This window comes from Vigna radiata, chromosome 4 (genome assembly GCF_000741045.1).
Source record: "Vigna radiata var. radiata cultivar VC1973A chromosome 4, Vradiata_ver6, whole genome shotgun sequence".
Lineage (NCBI taxonomy): Eukaryota > Viridiplantae > Streptophyta > Magnoliopsida > Fabales > Fabaceae > Vigna > Vigna radiata.
This window is the reverse complement of record NC_028354.1, coordinates 18,230,552-18,254,025: the sequence shown is the minus strand read 5'-3', so window position 1 is coordinate 18,254,025 and position 23,474 is coordinate 18,230,552. Positions and strand designations below refer to the sequence as shown.

At 29.5% G+C, this 23,474-nt stretch overlaps 1 protein-coding gene across 6 annotated transcripts; it reads left to right on the top strand.

Annotated features, from left to right (window-relative positions):
- Positions 1-11,008: 11,008 nt before the first annotated feature.
- Positions 11,009-19,575, top strand: LOC106758048 (ubiquitin-like domain-containing CTD phosphatase 1). Of its 6 annotated transcripts, none has more exons than XM_022780042.1 (9): positions 11,009-11,260; positions 11,366-11,551; positions 16,703-16,738; positions 16,858-17,180; positions 17,270-17,351; positions 17,489-17,555; positions 18,274-18,444; positions 18,564-18,624; positions 19,117-19,575. In XM_022780042.1, exons 4-9 carry the CDS (start codon positions 16,886-16,888, stop codon positions 19,287-19,289), a joined length of 849 nt encoding a protein of 282 aa, XP_022635763.1. In that variant the 5' UTR covers positions 11,009-11,260; positions 11,366-11,551; positions 16,703-16,738; positions 16,858-16,885; the 3' UTR covers positions 19,290-19,575. The 6 variants fall into 6 exon arrangements, with proteins under 6 accessions (XP_022635763.1, XP_022635762.1, XP_022635761.1 ...); XM_022780041.1 differs by having other exon boundaries at positions 16,843-17,180; XM_022780040.1 differs by having other exon boundaries at positions 16,835-17,180.
- The last annotated feature ends 3,899 nt before the right edge of the window (positions 19,576-23,474 follow it).

Sequence of the window (23,474 nt, the reverse complement as noted above, 5' to 3'; positions counted from 1 at the left end):
CCAAATTCAACACTAAATATATTAACAAATTAATAATAATAATTATGATTCCCGAATTGATAGTTCCAAATTCCAAATTTCCTTTTCCAATCGGAAACTTGTCTACTACAACGTATTCTGCTTCACCTAACTTCTTCACTTTTTCAAAACTTAAAACAACGTTTTCTCACCGTAAAAGAAAAACCAATTTTACTTTCCAGAGATTTTTTTTTCCAAAATTGTCCACACGTAATCTTGACTCGATAACGTTGAAAATATAACAGAAAAACTTGTAAAAGTATTTTAATTTTAACTCATATTTTTATTTGCAGAGAACATGAAATTAGAGCACGAGTAGAACATTATTATCGATAATAAAGTGGCTTATTTGTTGGGTTTGAATGATTTGGTTCTTTATTGCATTGCTGAATGCTGTAGACATGTCCTTTGCACACTTTACAAAATCTCTGATCCCGAAGTTACTTTTGTTGAAAACCAAGACCATATAGAATGTGGATTAATTTTAAATTTTACATCTTCCATTTTTCACCTAATGTAATTAGCACTCTACTGGTTCAAGAATTTCAAACAAATTTTATTCGGAATGTTATATTCATATATTTATATCAGGTTTTAAATTAAAGATAAAATCAATATATTTCTATTTCATTATTGGTAAGAGAAAAAGATAAAATATTTCTATTTTCAATTCCTTAATAAATGTAGATGATTAGTAGGAATCCTACCAATTGCTTTTTAATAGCATGTGTCATACTCACTATACTTTTTCCACCTACTATAGCTATTTTTTTCTTTGGTACAATCAAGGGTTGACTATATTGGATATATACCATTTCCTTAGAATAAATAGGGCTAGCAAAATTAGGTGACCTCACAAACAAATTCATCTAAATACATAAATGTTAATGTTATTTTTTTGTTCTTGTTGATATATTACATAAATATTAATGAGAATAGAGTCTTCATTTATTAGCCTATAAATTGAGGTAATATTTTATACTATATGCTCGATATTTGATTAATGGACGCAAATTTAATTGTGCTTCCACACCCATAATAAAAACTGGGGTCCACCATTTTATTATATGGTCGAATTAGATAAATAAAGTTTATTATTTTTAAGAAAAAATAGTATTTACTTTTTCTTAATTTACATAACCATCTCACATCTTTGCCGAGTTAAATGAATAAGATTAATATTAAGAGAATACAAATTATTTAATAAACCCAAAGGCAACATTTTCAAAATTAAATCTTTTATTGCAACACAATTATTTTCCTGATAAGAATTATTTTTTATTTCAGGTTTTTTTAACCAGTACGGTAAAAAAAACTTTAATTATTTAATATCCCACATATTCTATATTTATATGTTATCTGTCATCTAGATATATGAGAACTGTAGAATGAATGTATTAAATTCTATTTAATCAATGTAAAAAAGTCTTGTATCATTTCTATATTATATTACATTCTAAGATCATGTAACATTTCTTTTTTCTAACCCCCACCTCTCTTGACATGCACAATTAATGCGTCAACAATTTATTATCTTTGTCACCATTAATGCTACACTGATTTTTGCATCAGAATTTGTGCCGAGTGTAATGACATATATATATTATTTTATTTTACTTCTATGTATACTTAGTCTATATTTTTTTTTCATTATATTATATAATCTATACATATTAAATGTTGAGGAACAATTTTGGTATAATAATTTTTTAATAAAAAAAAGTCTAAACCAAATTGTGTTAGATTTGAATTTGTTTATCAATGAAATTGTTTCAAATATAAAAAATAGAAATTAGAAGTAATGATGTTTTTCATAATGAGATTTTTTTTATTTAATATTAAAAGTTTAAAAGTATAAATAAAATTTTATATGCAAATTTTGTTATTTAAAATATACATTTTTCTATCAGAGCTTTTTATTTTTATTTCAAACTTTCTAAATTGTAGTTTATCTATTCAAAATACATTAACGAGGCAATGCATTCAAGTTTATCATATCAATTCTTACAAAAAGAGTAAGTTAGTTTATGTTCTTTTCTTTAGTTTATGTGTTTTTTCATGTATGTGAATATTGTTCTATCGCATGTGTTATTTTAGTCTTTTATAAGACTCATCAATGATGTTAATAGTATGTCTTAATCATGATTTTATGGTTTGTAGGAGCAGATAGAGTTCCATGAGTTTAGAGAGTCGTTATAGGTTTCATAGAGCGGTTTGAGCTTTTAGTAAGTAAGGAAAGTTAAAAATCATTATTCTCAAGTTCTAACACAATTTGATTTATGTGTGCATGTTTGATGGTCTGTGATTGATTGGAATTACTGTTTTAATTGATTTAATCACTGTTAAAAATATGTTTTGAGATTTGTGATAGTTTTTTGTTTAACACGTTTGAATTGGTAGTATATTATAGGGATTTTCTATTGGGACTACTAGTTGAAAATGTAGTTGTTTGTCTTAAATGTGTGAAACTGAGGTGTTAGTTAGTTGAAAATAGTGTTGAAATTTGTTGGTTTGAAATGATTGCGTGTTAATTTAATTGATTGGTTTGGTATTGAGTTGAAAAACCAAGTCTGTAATCATTTAAAAAACTTGGTATTCTTTTGGACACTAAAACACGTATTTGAAACAATCCTTGAGTTAGTAATAGCAATTTGGTCATTTGACTTGGCACATGGTTCATCATATCACAATTTGAGAAGGTGCATATTTTCTGGTATGGCGTTGAACTCCATTTTCACCGTTGAATCGACCAAAGTGCAAATGGTCTAGCATTAATCGATGGCGGGGCATTTTCATGTTAATTCGCTGAGTGAGAAAAAATGTGAGAGCTTTGGCACTGAGCATCAAACCTGATGTTGGGCGTCAGACCTGACGCTGAGTGTTCCTTGTGCGAAGTGAGTGCATGTTCTCTGTATTTTCTTATTCCCGTTTGGTTTGCAATAACTTATATGAATTCAATGCATATTTATTTGGAATTGTTGATGCTTCATGGATTTTAAACATGGTTGTGAATATATAGTATGTTGTGAAAGAAATTTTAAGGAAGTTTCTTATGTGGTTTCAAGTTGTGTATGTATTGGTGTAAGAATTTCATATTGGAGGTTATTCTGACGCTCTAATAACCATCCAATATCAAGTAGAGAAGGGTAAGTATGTGGTGAGAGGAGTAGGAGATCCTAGTCTAGGGATTTTAGCTTGGCCTAAGATGTTAATGGACTAACCTTGTATGTGGTAGAGTGAAACTCATTGACAATAACTCTACAGAGTAGTAAAAGTCACTACAAGTACACAATACGTCAAAGATAAACATCAATTAATGTATCTGAATGATCAAGTCTAGATTTACTTGTGTTCAATTGTTATATTAATAACTAAATTATATGTATGTTTTTTTGGTAAAATTAGTTCATCCTTCTATATTTGTGTGTGTATATTTGTTTTTCATTTACTATGATCACCTTAATGGTATGAAGAAATAATGAGATATCTCTTGAACAAGTGTTTGGTAATAACAATGCTAATATATGAAGTATGATTTTAATTCCTTTGTATATTTATTGATTTGAAAAACTCTAATTTTATACTTGTAAATGAATATAATAGAACTAAGAAATTAAATTAGATTTTGATTCACAAATTAATTGTAAATTTTTAATAATAAAAAAATTATTTAAATACCAATAATTTTTAATTTATAAAATTATTTAAATTAATCCGTATAATTTTGGCTTTTAAATTAATTATTATTTAATTATTTTTTATATTACATATAAACAACATGAGTATAGACTTTGAAATTGATAATTACCAAAAGTATTTTGACTTTTCTTATCTTAAAACATTCTTATTTTTAAGTAATATATAGAAAAATAAATAATACTCTGATTTGTTTTTAGAAAATATGATTAAAAATTAAATGTATTACCACATATCTAATTTACCATATATATGCTTTTTACATGAGACATCACAATAAATCACAAGCATACAACCAAACAAGAAATAAAAAGATTTAAAATTTGAAGGAAAAGAAATTTACTGACCTTAAATTAAGATTGACATAGATTGTAATTTTTTAAGAAATGAGGAATTAACTCTTTATTTTTTTCTATTTATTATTTTCTAAAAATAAAAAGATTGTAATTCTGTCTTTCGCTAATTTTAAAATGTCTTGTCTAATAATCATAAAATGTTCTTTAATAATTTAATCTATTAGATTTTGACTTGTGAAAACATAATATCGTTGATTGGTGTTAAAATGTACATTTTAGCATTCTTTCAAAGCTAAATTAATCAGTTTTAAAATTACCATCTCAAAAACTAAAATGAACATTAGTGAAAGACATCTACAAAGAGAATCGTATTCACAAATAGCAAAACATAAGCAAATCTTAAAAAACGAATTAATTAAATAATTAACATGTTTGTAATTCTTTTTTGAAAAAAAAAAAAACAAATTTATGTTTCTGAAGTATGTATTGATAATGATAAATATGAAAAGAAGGCACTTAAACTTTGCTACAACCAAAAGGACATAATCAAATTGTTAAGGATGAATATAGAAATATGCTTAGCAGCATATACTATTTTCTTTGGTTGCAGCAATCCACACACAAATAAATTCAATTTCCTCAGATTTCAAATCACTATAGGACCACTCTTTTAAATATACTTTTATGAAGCAGGACCACTGCATCAAACTTTTTTCTTGTAACTTTTCAGCTGAAGAATGCATCAAGAGAGTCATAAACCATAAAAAGCTTTATATCTCAGAATCCTCTAACAGGTAGAATGAACACTGCATCTTCTTAAGCATGTGAAGCTACAATCATGGCGTGCATGAAACGTGCACATGATCCCAGTGAACCTTCTGCAAAGTAACAACCACCAGTTTAGAATTCATTGCAACCAATTAACTTCAAGGATCTGGTCAATGAAGACTGCCAGTAACTTAGATTACAAATATCATAGCTTTTTTTCTGGCAAATGCTTTTATAGCATATGATTATAACTTTCAAGATAGGGATATAATGCTATTGCTATTTGCATTATTCTTTCAATCATTCACTGTACCTAGTTGTATAATGACCTTCATTTCAATTCATAGTGAATATCTCCTTTTTTTTTCCTTTATGATACAATACATCACATTCCAATTTTTAAGTTTAATACAAATATAGTTAAGAAATAAATTTTAAGTTTAATTTAATTTAGAATAAAGTTTATATTTATTTATAAATTATAAACTTGTTTTAAGATTCTAATGAATGACTTAATAGTATCAGACGACGAATGACAGATTTAATAAACAACATACATTTTTTCTGAGATGACATAATGGATCTAACAAACAACAAATTTTATCAAGAAAAATTATAACTCATCTCTGATACCATCTTACGAATTATACATTTGATTCAATCTTACAAAAATAACTTACAAAATGAAATTTACACTTACTTATATACTATAAACTGGTTTTATCTTTAATTAATGTAAAATTTCTAACATGAAATTTAAAATTAAATTTAACTATATAGTTTAGTACTCAATTATTATTAATGAGTAAATTTTACTATTTTTTTATTATTTTACAATTACATTTATCAATTTTATGTAGTTAATGAATGTGGTAAATGGTTGTAACTTTTTTTCACGGACATGTCGGTGGTATACAGTGGAAGTTATTCGGTTGGCATGGTAGTTTGACATTTGATTAGATGATGCATGGGATGGAGCCATGATATGATATCTTAGCTTTCCTCGTATATTGATTGCAATTTGAAGTAGTGGGTGGGAAGTGCCATCCTTTAATAAATTTTCATCTTAATCATTCCAATGACTAAACCTTCTCACCACTTTTTCTTCTTTTTATTATTCCCTCCACTTTTTTTTTATATATATTTCTAAAGATATTGATTCTACATTAATGGAATATACATTAATGGAATATAAATTGGTACAAAGTTTATGTTCTAGTAAATTAATTTTTTGAAATTAAATTTAAAATTTACCTTTTATTATCATATTGAAGATTCTTCTAGTAACATTTATTAAATTATCGTATTATTAATTATCAAATTATTAAGGGTTAAATATGTTTTTATCCTTTAATTCATCAATTTTATAAATATGTGAATTTAGTTCTTTTAATCATATTTTGTTAAGTTTAATTGTCGTTTCAAACACATTTCATGATAGCATTATGTTGGTTACACTTTTAACACCTTTTTTGTTCAAAGTTAGTTAACAAACACCTTTGAAACTTCAAATAAATTTAACAAAATTTGGTTAAAATGCTTAAATTTATGTTGTTCTAGAGATGAGAGACTAAAATAGTCTAAAATTTAAAAAAAAAACTAATTTCAATTTTTATAGACCAAAAACATATTTAACACAATTACTAATAAATATATAATTTCATATTTAAATATGATAAAATATATTGAGAATCTCATATATTATATTAAAAAGTTTATTTTAAACAAAATTTAATCTTACAAAATAAAACTAACAAGATAATATACAAATTATCCTGACGAGTATATATATCATTTGCAAACTTTATATTCAATTTTATATAAAAATATAGTAAAATCAGAAAATAAAACATAAAATAATAATCATAAAAGATGTATTATTTAATATCCACACCAAAAGAACATTACTATAATAATTTGTTTTATAAAATTGAGATTATTTTATAATACTATGTCTTTAAATTGTTTTAGAATCTTATACCTTTTTTTACTATTTTATCTTTTATTATTATCTGGTTATTTGAATTTCAAATCTTTAAAATTGATTTACTTTCTTTTTTTTATGCTTGATATTATCATACTTCTTTTAAATTCTTTCTTCTTCCATGAGATCACATATTCATTAAATTTGACATTTTTAGTATTTCTTCTTTTATTAACATAATCTTCTTTGTCAATTGTGAATTTTATGATAGTGACATTGGAATTTTCATGATGTTAAATGTGGATCTTCATTAATTTGTTTTCGTTTGGACATCAAATTTCTTTAAGAGATATCCATATTTTTTTATTTTAATCATTCTTTTATATTCTCTTCATTTGTATTTCTTCCTTCATCAAATCCAAAACAAATATTTTGTCTTTCATATAAAAACTTTTAATACTTCTAGGTTTTTAACATATTTGATCAAATAAAGTTTGTTTTTAAATGAAACTTTATAACATTTTTATAAGATTTGAGTAACACTTAATAAATTTGAGTAGTCTCAATAACATATAAGACTTTAAAAATTAATTTGATTTCTGAATTTGTTTTAATTGCAAATCCTATATTTATCACATTAAGTTCTTCTTCATTCTCAATTCTTTCTTTGAAAATATCATATTTGTTAAGCTATTTGAAAAGTTCTCAATTATCAGTCATATGATTTGTATAATCACTATCTATAATCCAACTTTTTATAGATTTTTTTATTGTAACATGATGTTGTATGAAGTAGTTTCTTCTCTAATTCATCTTATACAATCTTAATATCTATTTGAGGAATTTGGAATTTTTATATCTTTTCTACTTGTCCCAATTGACTACATTTGTAACCTTTTACATTTGGCCACTAGCACTTGTTATGTTGATGATTATTTTTCTTGCAATAGGAATGAGATGGAAAAACCTAGTGTTATTATATTTGTTCTTTTTATTGTTCTTAACTTCAAGAGTACCTTTGTTAGTAATGAAGTAAAATAACTTCAACCGCATGATCTTTTTCGTTAGTCTTGGTTACTTGTGTTTGTAAAACATGTATCACTTATGTCTAAGTAATTGTAGACAAATTTTATGTACTTTTCAACAAAACAATGAATGTTTCATATCTCTCTAGCACCATCCCAAACGAGCTTGAAATTTGAAAACTATTTTCTCAACAAGTTTATTTTATTAGTAATACTTATCAATTTGTTTAGGTATTTCTTAATTATCTCATGTTCTTTCATCCTTTCCAACTCAAACTTCCTTATCAAGTTTAAAACTTTCTTGTCTTGAATATTCATGTTTCCTTCATATTTTCCTTTCAAATAATTGTAAATATTTTTGGGTGACTTTAAAGTCATGATTCCAGTAAAAATCACTCGTGAAACACCAAGCATGACTTTACCTTTGTCTTTTTTTTTTCTCTTTCTGCATTTTGATTTGAGTTATGAGATTTTTAAATAAATCATCAGTGTCGTCTTTTACCATAACTTTCCATAAATCTATTTTTTCTAGATAAATCTACATTCTTAGTACCAATAAATCATAACTTCCACCGTCAAAGAATGAACTAATGACTTTTGAAAATTTTTGTATCATTTTGAAAGTCGAATAAAAACAATAACTTTAATACTACCATTAAAGTTTTTAGGGCTTTTGAAGATATGAAATATATTTTAGTTAGAAAAACTTGTTAGTTGTTTTATCAATATACTTTATATATAAAACAAAATGTTTCAGGTTTACAATATATTAATCTTGATTTTCTAACCAAGTTAAATATTTGTATATTTTTATAAGTATGTTCTTAAAATTGAAATTTGTTCTAAAAGCTAATTTAAATAAAAAAATATTAAATAAATAATCTCAACATGTATGTGCTCTCTTATGAGTTGAGATGTACTAGAAACACATTATAACACTCAATAAATAAGTAATTAATAAAAAAAATGTCTATATTAAATTTACTTATTGATAACTACCGGTATCAATTCTAATTACAATATCAATAACTAAATATAATTATATTATCAGACCATGCGTTAATTTTTATGTGGTTAGGATATATCGATATATAACAATACATAATTAATAGAAAACTTTTTCAAAGTAAATATCTCTTCATCATCATGTTCTTCTTTCCTTTCAAAAATTTCGGCTTAGACTAATTCGTAAGGCGAGTCACCTTTTGTAAGAGTATAAGTAACTATTACTTAACAATGACAGACCTGGTTTTGAATAGTACATAACGAGACGTAAAAATACATATTCTTAACATTATAATATCTGTATAGTATACGGAAAGTATATCAATAGTATTTTATAGAAAAATTATTAATGATTTAATAACTAGTAAAATAGGATATTTTTTTCTATACACATACATAAAATAGATAACTTCAATCGAATTAAGCATAATTATCATTAATTAATTATAGAGTTATCTTTATTTTATTTAATATTGGATGCACCAACCAATGCACGGAAGGATTTTTCTAATCATGTGCTGCACATCTTTAACTTTCATTCTTCTTATAACGTCCTCCAGCTTCACGCCGTACTTGAAGATGCCTACTGCCAATAATTAAAACATTAATATTCAAATAATTGTGGCTTTATCAAGAAGTTGCTACTGTTGTTAAAGGTTCAACGTCTTCAATAATATCACACTGCTTAATCAAAACATAACATTTTTACTCAATCACGCATTTAATGATACAATTAATGTCGTTTTACAACAGTGGTCCTGGAATATATAAAACTTAGGTTTAATAAGTTTTTTTTTTTCTAAATATTTGTGACATTTATTTAATGTGATTTTTTTTCAATTTAATTTAGTTGTTTTTGTTTAATGAAATATTTAAGGTGATATTTTCTTTTGGACTTATCCAACATGGTCTGTGTTTTCCATTTTAGCACCGTTGCACTCATGTTTGGGCTTGGGCTGGTGAACAAGAGAAACTTGAGGCTGTTGCTTCCTACACTTCCATCAAATTTATCATCCACTCCATCAAGAAGTTTTTTGGAAATTTTTTTCCGTAATAGAAGGGAAATATTGCTTTCCGAAACTCAAGCACGTGTTCTTATCACAACCTTTCTTGGGGGCGTTGTTCCCTCCTACTCTCCAAGTGAGTCTTGCACTTCTCTACTATTTTAATATATTTCAAAAATATTCTATATCTCTCCATTATTTTCTTTTATTCCAAAAATACCTTACACTTCTCCAATATCCTTAACAATATGGAGCATTTACATGACTCATTAATTGAGCATTTACATTCTCGCCGTTGAATATATTTTTTTCTTTTCAAATTACTTAATAAATGGTAAAATTTTGTTCTAAATTTATAAAAAAATGTTTATATATATGTATGTTTTTTTTACATATGATATCTATAATTTTTATCATTATATTATATTTTAACTCATCATGTTTGACTCAAATAACTTAAATAAAATATTTAATTTATTAGATAAATAATATAAAAATATTATTAAATACTTAAAATATAAAAAAAAAATTTGTTAAAGATTTAAAATTTATTTAGTTATTTCGTCATTATAAAGTTAGTGTATAATAATAATAATATATCATTATTTAAATCTGAACCATGTGAATGATAGAGAGAGAAAAGAAAAGATTGTTGAGGATAATGAGAAGATGTAGGATATTTTTAGAATAAAAGAAAATAGTGAAGAAATATAAAATATTTTTAAAATAAATTAAAATAGAGGGGAGGTGCAGGATCCACTTGGAAATGTGAAGATATGTTTTCGTGTATTAAAAAACATAAATAGCAAACAAATTAAACGTACTTGTGCTTAATGGAAAGGTAGGAATTAGGTTATGTTTGGATTAAAAAATAGAAATTCCTTTAGCATATTCTAATACGCTAAATGAAGAAAAAAAAACATATTAATGGAATAAAAATATTTTCAAGTATTTAGTTTCTGATTTATATAAATATATCTATATATATATAATAAAATCTTTTCAGGTATGATATTTGAAAGAGAGCATTTTAATATTTTTCTTAAATAATTGAGGATTTAATATTAATGTTATTCAATTTTTTTTAAAACACGATTTTTCAATTTTTGAAATTGAATTTGATTCAGTGACTATACTGAAAAGTTTCTCAGGCAACTCACCCATTTTATTTTCATTAATATGTTTTAGCAGTTCATTTGATTTGAAGTGAACGTGGCGTTGACTCTTACCGTTGGATCTACATATACTCTTATTTAAAATCTAAAGAACATCAATTTTCTCGAAACGCTGATATCCCGTTTCATCAAACACTTCATATGCGTTACCATTGCATCACTTTGTCCTAAAAGCCAAGGAGCCCAATACGCAATAGATCTCAACTCCATAAAAAACCTAATCCACCCGCGCCACCATCTCCAGCGCCACCAAAACAACTAAGGTCAACGGAGGAGCGAGGGTGCTGACCTTGCGCTGCCGCAGAGGACATAGAAACGGTAGGCTCCGTCAACTGTCTCCAACAGCCAGGTTAGTAGAAGAATACAATGAATTCAATTAATCGTTTCTGCAATTTCCACGAGTTTAATTTTGTGTACATGTACATTGTTGTTGTTCTGAGGACTGTTATTTCAGAAATGAAATAACCCTATCAAAGTACTTTCTGTAAGAAATGTAGAGGAATACTGATAGGAGATACAGAAGGATTCGTAAGGCACAGAGAAAGTAAACTGTGTGTATTATTGAATGCACCAGAAGGCAACGTATATAACAAGGTGTGTGTATAAAAGATCTGCCAATTGAAAATCAGTCTTGCAATAGGTCAGTTCAACTCTTCCTTTGTTCACCATGTCCCTCAAAAAGTGGTATTTTACCTCAATGTGCTTGCTTCTTCCATGGCTCACAGTATTTCTTGCCAAGTTTATGACAGACGTATTACCCATCCTTAACTGCACCGCACTCTCTTCAAATATTTTTAATTCTGTCAACAACCCTCTCAACCAATTTGATAAAGCTATGTATTCTGCTTCACAACTTGATAAAGCAACAACAATTTGCTTCTTAGAGCACCATGAAATAGTGCTTTATTAAGAAAAAAAATGTTTCCTGATATGCTTTTCCTTTCAACTTTGATCTCTACCAAAATCAGAGTCAGCATAGCCTATAAGCTTTAGCTCATTCTTCTGGAAACAGAATTCCATAGTTTGCAGTCCCTTTAATGTATCTTAATATTCGTTTGGCAGCCAGCAGATGGCTCTTCTTCGGATTGCTCATGAAACGACTTAAACACTGTAGATTAAGTCTGGCCTCCTATTGCACAGGAAACGCAACTGCACAGGAAACGCAACGATCCCACGATCTGCTTATAAGCAGTTTCATTCACCCCTTCTTCAGCTTCATCTTTCTTCAATTTGACATTCATCTCTAGAGGACTTCTAACATCATTGCACAAGGTCATCTTGAATCTTTCTAGTAGTTCTCTCACATGCTTCTGCTGATGCATCAATAATCCTGCAGCTGTATGAGTAAACTCCAGACCTAAAAAATAGTTGAGCTTCCCAAGATCAGTCATCTCAAACTCATCTTCCATTATCTTTTTGAGCTCATTTATCTCCCTCAGATTTGAACCAGTCACCACTAGATCATCAACGTACAAGCAGATGATCATCCTCTCACCAACAAAATTCTCTTTCACCTACAGACCATGTTCTACCTCACAACGTTCAAACCCATGATTAATGAAGAAAGCATCAACCCTTTTGTTCCATGCTCCGGGGGATTGTCTCAAGCCATAGAGAGCCTTCTTGAGTCTATACACCTGTTGATATACACTTGTTGATTCTTATCTTGATTGTTAAATCCTGGAGGTTGTTGAACATAGATTTCCTCCTCCAAGGGTCCATGCAAGAAAGAAGATTTAACATCAAGTTGAAATAATGACCACCTTGCTACAGGTGCAAAGACCTCTGTGAAATCAACTCCTTGTTTCTGTAGAAAACCTCTTGCCACGAGCCTAGCCTTGTGCTTCAAAACAGTGCCATCTGGATTCAACTTTCTCTTGAATACCCACTCCAATGCAGTGCTTCCCAGGTGGCATATCAACTAGGCTCCACGTCTTATTCTTCTCAATTGATTTGAGTTCTTCAATCATAGCCTCCTTCCAAAGTGGTTGTGTCAAGGCTTCATCTACATCTATCAGTTTTGTCCTAGCCATCAATGCCATGTGAACCAGGTCCCCTTCATCATTCACTCCTGCATCGGAATATAATTCATAATCTGAAAACCTGGATGGTCTAGCAGATTGCCTTCTCAATCTCCGTTGTGTATTCTCCAGATCTCCATTACTCCCAGCAATATCAACAGATTCTGGTCCATATTGTGTAGGATCATCAGAGATTCCATGCACCACCGACATCTTCTTAAGGCTAGTCTGTCCGTGCTCCAAATCCTAGTTCTCGTCTTCTAGAACTATTACATCCCTGCTTATCACCATCTTTTCTTTGATAGGATCGTAGAGCTTATATGTGCTAGTTGGATGATATCCAATAAACACCATTGCCTCCCCTTTATCTTCCAGCTTTGATCTTCTTTGATCTGCAACATGACTAAAAGCCAAGGATCCAAACACTTTAAAGTAATTCACATAAGGTTTTGTACCTATCCAAACTTCAAGTGGAACCTTGCCTGCAAGCCTCTTGGTGGGACATCTGTTGAGTATGTGGACAGTTGTTGATACAACGTCACCCCAAAAATTTAATTCTTTGTACATAATTGTTCTGTTCTTTCTTTTTGCCAAACTATTGTGTTGGGGCGTGTATGGTGCTGTCACCTCGTGAGCAATCCCACTGTCTTGACAAAACTTCTCGGATGCATAGGAGGTGTATTCACCTCCTCCATCAGTTCTAAGAATTTTAACCAGCTTTCCACTCTCTCTTTCTACGTTGATTTTGAATCTTTTGAATACTTCTAACACTTCGCTCTTCACTTTTATTATGTACACCCATACCATCCTACTATACTCATCAACGAAGGTAAGAAAGTACTTAGTTTCCAGCCAGCGTTGGCACCTCTAGAGGGCCACATATGTCATAATGTACAACCTCAAGACACTCTCTGGATCTCATTTCCAATCTTGCCTGAAATGTTCGCCAGGTCCGCTTTCCAACACTGCAAGACTCACACACATTCTCTAGTATGATGATATCTGCTAATCCAAAAACCATTGTTTTCTCGCTCAGCTGCTTTAGGTCTTTAAAGTTCAGGTGACCGAACCTTAGGTGCCATTTCCAATTTTCATCATTTTCAACAGTAAACAAGCAATGCAGGTTTCCCACTGCATCCATACTAACTTGAAATGTTCGATTTTTTGAGATCTTGCTTCTCAAGATCAACTTCGTATTTTTGTCAAACACTTCTACTTGGTCATGATTTCCCATGACTACCGTGAAACCTTTCCCTACCAATTGTCCAAGACTTAGTAAATTGCACTTCATTGCTGGCACTAGCAGAACATTTTCTATGATAGCATGAGAGCCATCTTTCCTCTTTATGACTACATTTCCCATTCCTTCTACTTTTAATGTGTTGTCATCTGCAAATTTTACTTTGTTTTTCTTTGATTCATCTAAACTTATCAACAACTCCCTGTTGCATGTCATGTGATTTAAGCACCCTGAGTCCAAATACCAAGATTTACTCAAAGAATTGGAACTTTCAGAAGTAGTTGTTACCATCAGAGTTAATGGCTCTAAGTCTGAATCCTCTTGTGCTAGATACGCTTCTTTGTTCTGTTGTTTCTTCTTCTGCTTGCCTTTATTTGAGTAACACTCATACGAGTAATGCCCCCATCTTGTGACAATTGAAACATTCTATATTCCTTTTATCTTTCTTCTTCACGTTTTTCTCAAAACCACCCTTTCCTTCCACAGATTCAGACTTCTCATCTTGCTCATTTAGGCTGTTTTCATTTTTCCATTTTCCTCTTGCTGGTTTTCCCTTCCACTTCTGGAATTTCTTTTTTTCTTCACTTCTGATATGATGTGCCTTCATCGCTTGCTCATCATTCTTGATGAGATTTCTGTCTACCAATCTCATCTCATGCGCCTCCAACTTCTCATTGACTCTGGATTCCTCAATGGCCACCACAATATAATCAAACCGTTGAGGTAGTGATCTCATAATCTTCTCAACTATCATGAGATCACTAATGGATTCACCACACCCTTTCATTTGATTAGTAATGGATATGATTTTGTTGAAGTAATCACTAACCTTGTCACTTTCTTCCATTTGTAGAAGCCCATATTGCCTCCTCGATGTCTGAAGCTTTACTTTCCTTATTTTGTCTCCTCCTATGATAGCTCACTAATATGTTCCAAGTTTCCCTCTCCATAATAGCATTTTGTATCTTTTCAAAATGTGTATCATCCACACATTGATGGATGACGAACAATGCTTTATTACCTTTCTTCTTAAACGCTTCCTTCTAATCTTCTGAAGCACCAAAATCAGGCACAGATCCCATTTCCTCTACCACATCACTGACATCTTGGAACCGGAACAAGATCCTCATCTGTGTACTCCACCTACTCCAGTTTTTGTCTGTGAGAATAGGGAAAAATATCAACCATGATCCACTCTCTTCTTCTTGCTCAAGAACTGTTTTCTTGACTGCTTTCTTTGAACGTTCCAACCACACTTGGCCAGCCGCACTGCACCAAGATACACAAAGCTCCTTAGGTCCTCACTCGACCAAGGCTCTTGATACCACTGTAAGAAATGTAGAGGAATATTGATAGGAGATATAGAAGGATTCGTAAGGCACAGAGAAAGTAAACTATGTATTATTAAATGCATCAGAAGGCAACGTATATAACAAGGTGTGACATCGAAAGTAAAGGAAACAGAATTAACTGAATTACAAGAGCTAAAGCTATTAACAGCTTGAGTTAAAAACACCTAACACTTTCAAAGGATCTGATTTTGGATAACTGTCTGAGATTGGTATAGATTGTATGTGTATTCTGTTAAAAAAAACTGTATATATATTTTGTACGGTAATTTGTTCCTGTGTAAAATTATTGACAGGTTTAGAAAATTTTTGAATAATTGTTGACGACATATACTATGTTGGTAATAGTCGAATTAGTGATGAATTTTCGCATGAGTAAATGTATTATATACTATTAGGTGCAGAGATTTTTATTCATTATACCCAAGCCAAATATAATTAAAAGTTCTATCCACTGAAAACTCCTAATTATATGAATTCCTGAAAGCTCCTAACAATTAAAATTTCTACTAATGAAAATTCCTAATAATTAAAATCCCTAATATTTAAGGAATTCAATACTATCATCTAAAATTTCAATACTACCTAAAACCTTAAATGTATCGAGTACTTCTCCTCCTTAAATATGATTAGTGTGACATATCAAATTGAGGGTGTATTTAATTAAATGTTTTCCCAACCCTACAATACCTCCAACATTCCCTTCTGAGCATAGCATATGCTATATGCATTCATATTGCAAACTCTGGTCAATGTTTGTAACAGGAGTTCAAATTGTACGTAGCAAAAGCTTTTAAAATAATTATATTATAAAACATAGCAAACTTGTTTCATATGATACTGTTGTGTCTTGATGTTTATAACTTTCAAGTCTCGAGATATTATAATTTTTTTTATATTATAAATATCTAATAAAATATTGTCATTAAGATAATAACTGATGCAAATTAGTTGTTTCATTGGTAGTATAGAATTAAATTAAATTAAAATTCTTATTGTATTAAATTAAAGTTTTTATTGTGTTAAAAATCGTCTCTCTAGTTTGTTTTTAATCCGTATAGTTACCCAAAACCTTTTTTACAAAACTCTATGTTATTAAATTACTTTTGTTTTAACTGGCTCATTTTTCTGTAAGTACAATTCTATATATCATTTGAATCCTTTGATGTCTACATTTGCAGAGTACATTTGGACAAAAGACAGTGGAACAGTAGAAGGTAATCAACCTTGGGAGGCTAGTATATTAAGATTGCTGTCATCTATACTGCCATTATAGTGTTACTTGCATCACTAATTTACCTAATTAACTAAAGATATATAGGATGAAACCCCGCAGAAAGGAAAACAAAACAGTAGTTTGTGGCATGCCAAAGGAAGGTATAAAAAGTGCTACGAATACTGAGTCAACTGTATTAAATGAAGCAAACAGTGGCAGACAGGTTTCTCGCCGTGATGAAATGAGGAAACTTTCTGTTTCTAAAAGTTCTAAAAGAAAGAAAAAAGTTAAGCGAAAAACTTTGCGGATTTCTTTAGTTGAACCGCCAACTATATCTTTGAAGAAAAAGCTTATTGTTCTTGATCTAAATGGGCTTCTTGTGGACATTGTTTTTCCTCCTCCAAGGCATCGTAAAGCAGATGCAACCGTAGGACGTAAAGCACGTGAGAAATAGCTCTGTTATTCTACTTTTTTTATACTATGTGGGTGTGCCTTATGCATTCTTTACTAATCCAGTTATGCTTCGTTTTAGTATTCAAGAGGCCCTTTTATCTTGACTTCCTGAACTTCTGCTTTGAGAAGTTTGAAGTGGCTATATGGTCTTCAAGAACCAGGTATTCTTCAACCATCTTTTTCTAAAATGTCAGTTAAAAGCTTTGGTGTTCACTTTGTCTGCATAATCTTTTCAGTAGCCACTTTTAATGATGTTTTTATCTGTGCCGTATTAAATTTTCATTTTACTATTTTGTAGGAAAAATATCAATTATGTCATTAATTATTTGATGGGAAATATGAAACAAAGGTTACTTTTTAGTTGGGTAAGTATTTTATCCGTCATCTGTGAATTCATATGGCTACTCTTGATCTTGATTTTCAAATAATTTGTCCTGTGGAGACCCAGACCCTCTTTTAGTAAATTTGGTATAAATTATATGTTTAGATGTTTGAGACCCTCTTTTATCATTCATTCAGTTTTTTTCTTTCTTGTTTACTTGTTAATATATATATATATATATATATATATATATATATATATATATATATATATATATATATATATTTCGATTTGGGAAAGGGAGGCGATATCTTGAAACTCTTTAAAATTTATACATCTATATCACAATCATTTTTATTTAATAATTTAATTTAGATTTTAGTAAAATAACTTAATTTAGTGTTTGATTATTATTTAGAATTATTAAATAGTTGTAATAAAAAAAATTGGGGTGTCAAAATACTATTTTTCTTTAGGGGCTATGCAGGTTTTCTATCGTGCAATTCTATTCCTCGGTGATCTTGCCACCCCGCTGGAAATTAAAATTAAATATTAATTTTCTCTTCTTTCCCCTCTTTAGGGTTTTTGTTTTGAACAAGGCATGATATAGCATTAATTTGCATATGCCAATTTAGAATGTTATTTTATCATGGCACGGTGTGTGAATTCGTTTGTTCTTGATTTATTTGTTTTTGGTGGAGTTACCTTGAGATGATGGCCTACTTTCTGCATCTCATATTAAATGTTATTGACTTTTGTAGGATCTTTCTTATTGTACTAAAACAACATTCAAAAGTCTCGAGAACAAGCACAAGCCAATTGTTTTTAAAGATTTGAGGAAAATTTGGGATCTTCCATGGAAGAATGGATACTATAATGAATCAAATACGTTGCTGTTGGATGATTCTCCATACAAGGCATTACTTAATCCTGTAAATAACTAATTCTTTCTTTCTTTTTTCAATTTCCATTCAAGAAAATCGAAACCACCTGCATATCCCTCCATTTTTTTTACTAACTTTATCTTGAATGGTGAAATAAATTGTTTTAGCCATGCAACTCCGTGTTTCCGCACACATTCAGCTTTCGGAATCGGAGCGACAATTCACTAGGTATCATACAAACTAGAAAATGACCTTCTAATTTATATTTGCTTGTGGCTTGGCTAGATTTTGCTAATTTGAGTGATTTTTTTTGTTCTGTAGCGCTTCTCTAGTCTCCTTTGAACTTAACCTTTATATTCTTCAGCTTTTGGTTAATATTGAGTTTGATCTCATACTTTAGGATCTTTATGACATACATAGATAGAACATAATCAAGTGATTCCTTATACTCCTTTAACTTAAATTAGGCTTTTAACGAGCCACAAAATTTAATACAAGTGATAGAACAATGTTTTATTAAACATTATATATTATCAAAGTAATTATTTATGTGATTGGTGAACATCACCGATGTTATAGGTACTGTAAGCAAGTTTTGTCATGAGACAGTACTTTTGGTTCATTATAACTTTTTAACCACAAAATGCGTTAATGGACCATTTGTTTTCTCTTTCAAGCACTATTTTCTAGTGGTAATTAATCACAAATGAATTATGACAGCTGCTGGAGGTGATCTGCGAGAATATCTGGATGGATTGGCAAATGCTGAAAATGTACCGGAGTATGTGGAGCAACACCCATTTGGTCAAAGTGCTATCGATGAAAAAAGTGAATCTTGGGACTTTTACAGCAAGGTTCTCGATAGTCTTTCTACCTGGAAACCTGAAAAGTGAAAAAAAAAATCCAAATAAATGGATCAGTAGTCTTCTCCTTTAATTTTTCTCATCACAGCAGTTGTTTTCCCATTCTTTAAAGTTAGGACATCTTACAAAACAATTTTTATATGGAAGAACAGCTGTAACAGCAAGAGGGCTATAGAATTGAAAGGAACATTGAGTGAGACTTCAAAACTGTAGTAGTATGTTTACCATTGAATTTTAATTTATTTTCAATTCTTAGACACTAGCTATATTTATATAGGAACATCTGTTTTATTCATCAGTACACATATTTGATTTACTCTTTAAAGGGCAACAACCTTGATTATTAGGTAACTGAATCAATTACTGTAGAATTTTTATGATGGATTATTAACTTTTTTAATGATCCAAAAGAGTCAGAGAAGAAAAATCTAAAATATTTTAATGTTTTCAGTCTTATTATATCAAATGTCCTTATGCCTGTTCCTAAACTACTTGGAGACTGATTGTAGATGTAGCGTCAGGCCAGATAGGCCGAATCATATCTGGCCTTAAAGTTTGTTTGGTCCACTTCACGTGGAATGGGCCAAAAATTTATTGGAAAAGTTCAGCCCATTTAATCACAGGACGAAGGCACGGAATTTCCTATTTAATGTGGATCAGTCTATGCGAAAGGATGGTAATGGCTATTCCCTAGTCAAATGAAAGCAGTGTTAGGAAAGGAGACAAGCTTCAGTGTCATTGTGAGTATGACTAATGAGTCTTAATGCTTCTGTTTCATGATGTTTGGTTTCCCATTAATACATTGCACGTGAAAATCTTTTCATCTCTGACAAATCTACCTAGCTACCACTACCTAGTAGCTCAAGTTTTTTTCTTTTTATTTTTATTTTATCAAACTAGTGGCCAAGTTTTTGCTATGTCACTCGCACCGTCGCACGTTCTAAGTCGTTTTGGTGCAATTTCGTGAACGAATGAAATTTCGATTTTCAGCTAACTTACAAACTATTGCCGAATGCGTTCAAAATTCGCGATGAATTAATTGGATTGAAAAGATTATGACTGAGTCAAATCCATCAACCCCAGTTTAGAAAAATGAAGAATTTATAGGAGCTTTTCTCTAGTAGACCACTAGGTATAATGTGTCAAGTAAACTTTTAAATTTAAAGTTTATTTATTTTTAAAAAGTACTGTGAAAAAATACCATATATTTTTTTTTACATATTTTTTTCTAATCGTGATTATGTTTTTCCCTGAGCTTCGTAAAATAATATCTGGCCTCTCATGAATTTACAAAAGAGAGTAAAAAATGAAATGTCGGTGAAAAAGGTAAAAATAAAGTAATGCCATTTTTGATAAACTATTGAAAGAGTGATTTTATGATAGTAGTATAATGAGGACAAGGTTTTGTTCCTTGGCCATGATGATGGCAGCTTGAACTTGTAGCAGGAACTGATGAGTTCCTTTGAGCACGCCTTTGTACGGTTTTCCAAATCATTGTCTTTGGCGCATTCCCATCACTCTCACTTTCTTTCTTACTAGCGTTTCCCATAACTTTAGAATATCTCACTCAATATACATTATCGTATACTGAGATACTAATTTAAATGTCATTCATAGTCTTACATTATATTATAAATTAAGCAACTTATATTTTTATATTAAATAAATTGTTTATTCTCTATTTTAACGTAAAATAATAAAATAAAATCCTATTCTCATTAAAATATTAAAACAACGGTGCAAAATGATGCCAATCTCGAGAGTCGTCCCTTTTGGTATAATTATTGTAACACAAACTTAGCCTAAGTGTTGAAGCCATTAACTTTTAAAAAGCCAAGTTGATTTACATATTTTGCTGTACTGGGAAGTTATATCGTTTGTGTGTACAATTATTATAGACTTATGATTCAGTTTTCAAAGAATAACGTGGTCAATATTTAATTAGGTTTGGAGTAAACCTAAAATTCATCCAACAACAAAAGACATGTTGAAGGTTATGGTGCATACCTAATATTAAGCACATTTAATCATTTATCTTTTTGTTTTCAATTACCATCTTTTATTTTTTATAATTAATTTATTAATTTATCGATTTCATTTAAATTTCCCATGGGAGCCATTGAATATCGAAACGACAAGACCAGAAAACACTTCATATTTTGAGCCAAAAATGTTGAGTTTGGTGGTTGGGACATGTGAAGGTGAAAGGTTTTGTGTAGATTGACAAGTCTTATTACTAAGCATATATTGTGTGAAACATTTGTTTATATGCAGTCAAATATAATAATAGTTACTCCACGTGAGCACCTATTATTGAGATAAACTTTAAGCTCTCATAAAAGAAAGAAGAATTTGTCAGACAAATGCAAAGTCCAGAATGCTCCACGTGTGATTACTTTGGCACCTGTCAATGGCGAAGAACATTCATGTTCTTGGTCTTGAAAATGTTGAAAAAAAAAGCAATATGATTGAGTTATTGGAATTGACTAAGAAAGGTGTAAGTATGAGTTTCAATTGAAATTGGAATGAGTATGTGCTTCACATGGTAGATTTGAAAGGCTGTCTTCTCATGTGAAGTGATGTAGGAATAGGATAAGATACAATCAAGGATTCTTTGCTTTCTCCCTTTTTTGCCACTTTTTTATTTCTTAACAACATTCTATCTTTGCCTCCCTTTTCAATATCTTTTTATTCTTCCATCTCATAAAAACACAAAATCAACTATATTTCAATTGTTAAAAGTTGTTTCAACAAAATAACTTTTTAACAATACATACGTGAGTTGAGATATTTTTTTAAATATAAAATTAAATAAACATAAAATAATAATGTTATAAAAGAATTATTAAAAAAAAAATTGATGATGTTAGAGAAAAGTTGTGTTTGGAATTAAGATGATGTAGATTGCTTAGTGGGCAATAAAAAGAGAGGTAGCTCGTGATGGTCGACTTTTTGCATGTGGTTGTGCATCCCTTTTCAAACTCTCCTACTTCTCTTCACCTCCGTTTCTTTAGCTATATGCACCAATAATCCAATCATTTTTTTTTCAATATTTTAAAACATATTTTCTTTTTCTCAAGTTACTTTTATTTTATTTTACTGCTCATAAATAATATTAAATGTCACCTTTTAGTGCTTATAATAATTATTTTTAGTTTATTTGTACAGACGTCTCACCTTAATTTTGTTTTAATTTATGTTAGTGTGATACATTTCCTTGTTGACTTTATCATTTATTAGCACGTGATCACGATAGCATTATCGTCGTTATATTCAACGAAATAACGATAGATTCTAACCTAAAGAAAATTAACAGAAATTAACAAAAAAAAAGAGTTATCTTAGGAATAGCTAAGCCTTTATTATATTTTTTATTTATATAATGAGAGGAAAGGTAGTGAAATTTCTAACTGAATGTGTTGTAACTCAATTATAACGTCCATTATCATCTTTTTTTCTGTTATCTCCATTATTATTTTTATAATATTTTAAAGAATATTGAAATCAAACCAAATGTAATATTAAGTATATATATATACCTCAAAATATGTTTCAAGTTACACGTTTGTTGCAAATATTATGATCCGAAGAAACATATTCTCTTAAATTATATTTTCTGTAAAAGATTGCCCTAATCTCTACCCATGCATGAAAGAACTGAAATATTGATATCAGGTTTCATTTCGTGAGTTCCAAGATTATTGTTTTAATGATGATTTTAATAATAAAAAAAATTAAAATTTTATTTTTTTATTATATTTTATAAATTTTATTTTTTTCATTTTTTTTCTTATATTCTATCTAAATATTTGAAAATGTTTATCAGTTTTTCATATGTAAGAAATGGTAATGTATAAGGCAACAAAGTTTAAAATATTCTTAAATGATCAATTTTTTATCTTAGAGTAAATTGTCTTTTCGTTAAATATTTATTATTATCCTTTTTTTTTTTATGTGTGAGTTTTTGGACTTACATGTAAGATTTGAACTAAAATATTAATCTTTACTGGTTAGTAATGATATACTAATTTAGGTTATGAAAGTGACATGCTTTTGTAAATTCAATATCTTCAGAATAAGTTATTACTTCAATAAGTTTGCTTAATTTTAGTTTCCTTCCTTCAAGTTGAATTAAAGGTAAAAGAAAGTTAATATATTTATTTTATTTCTGGTGGGTTGGAATTTTGGTAAAAGTTAAGAATATATCAAAACTAG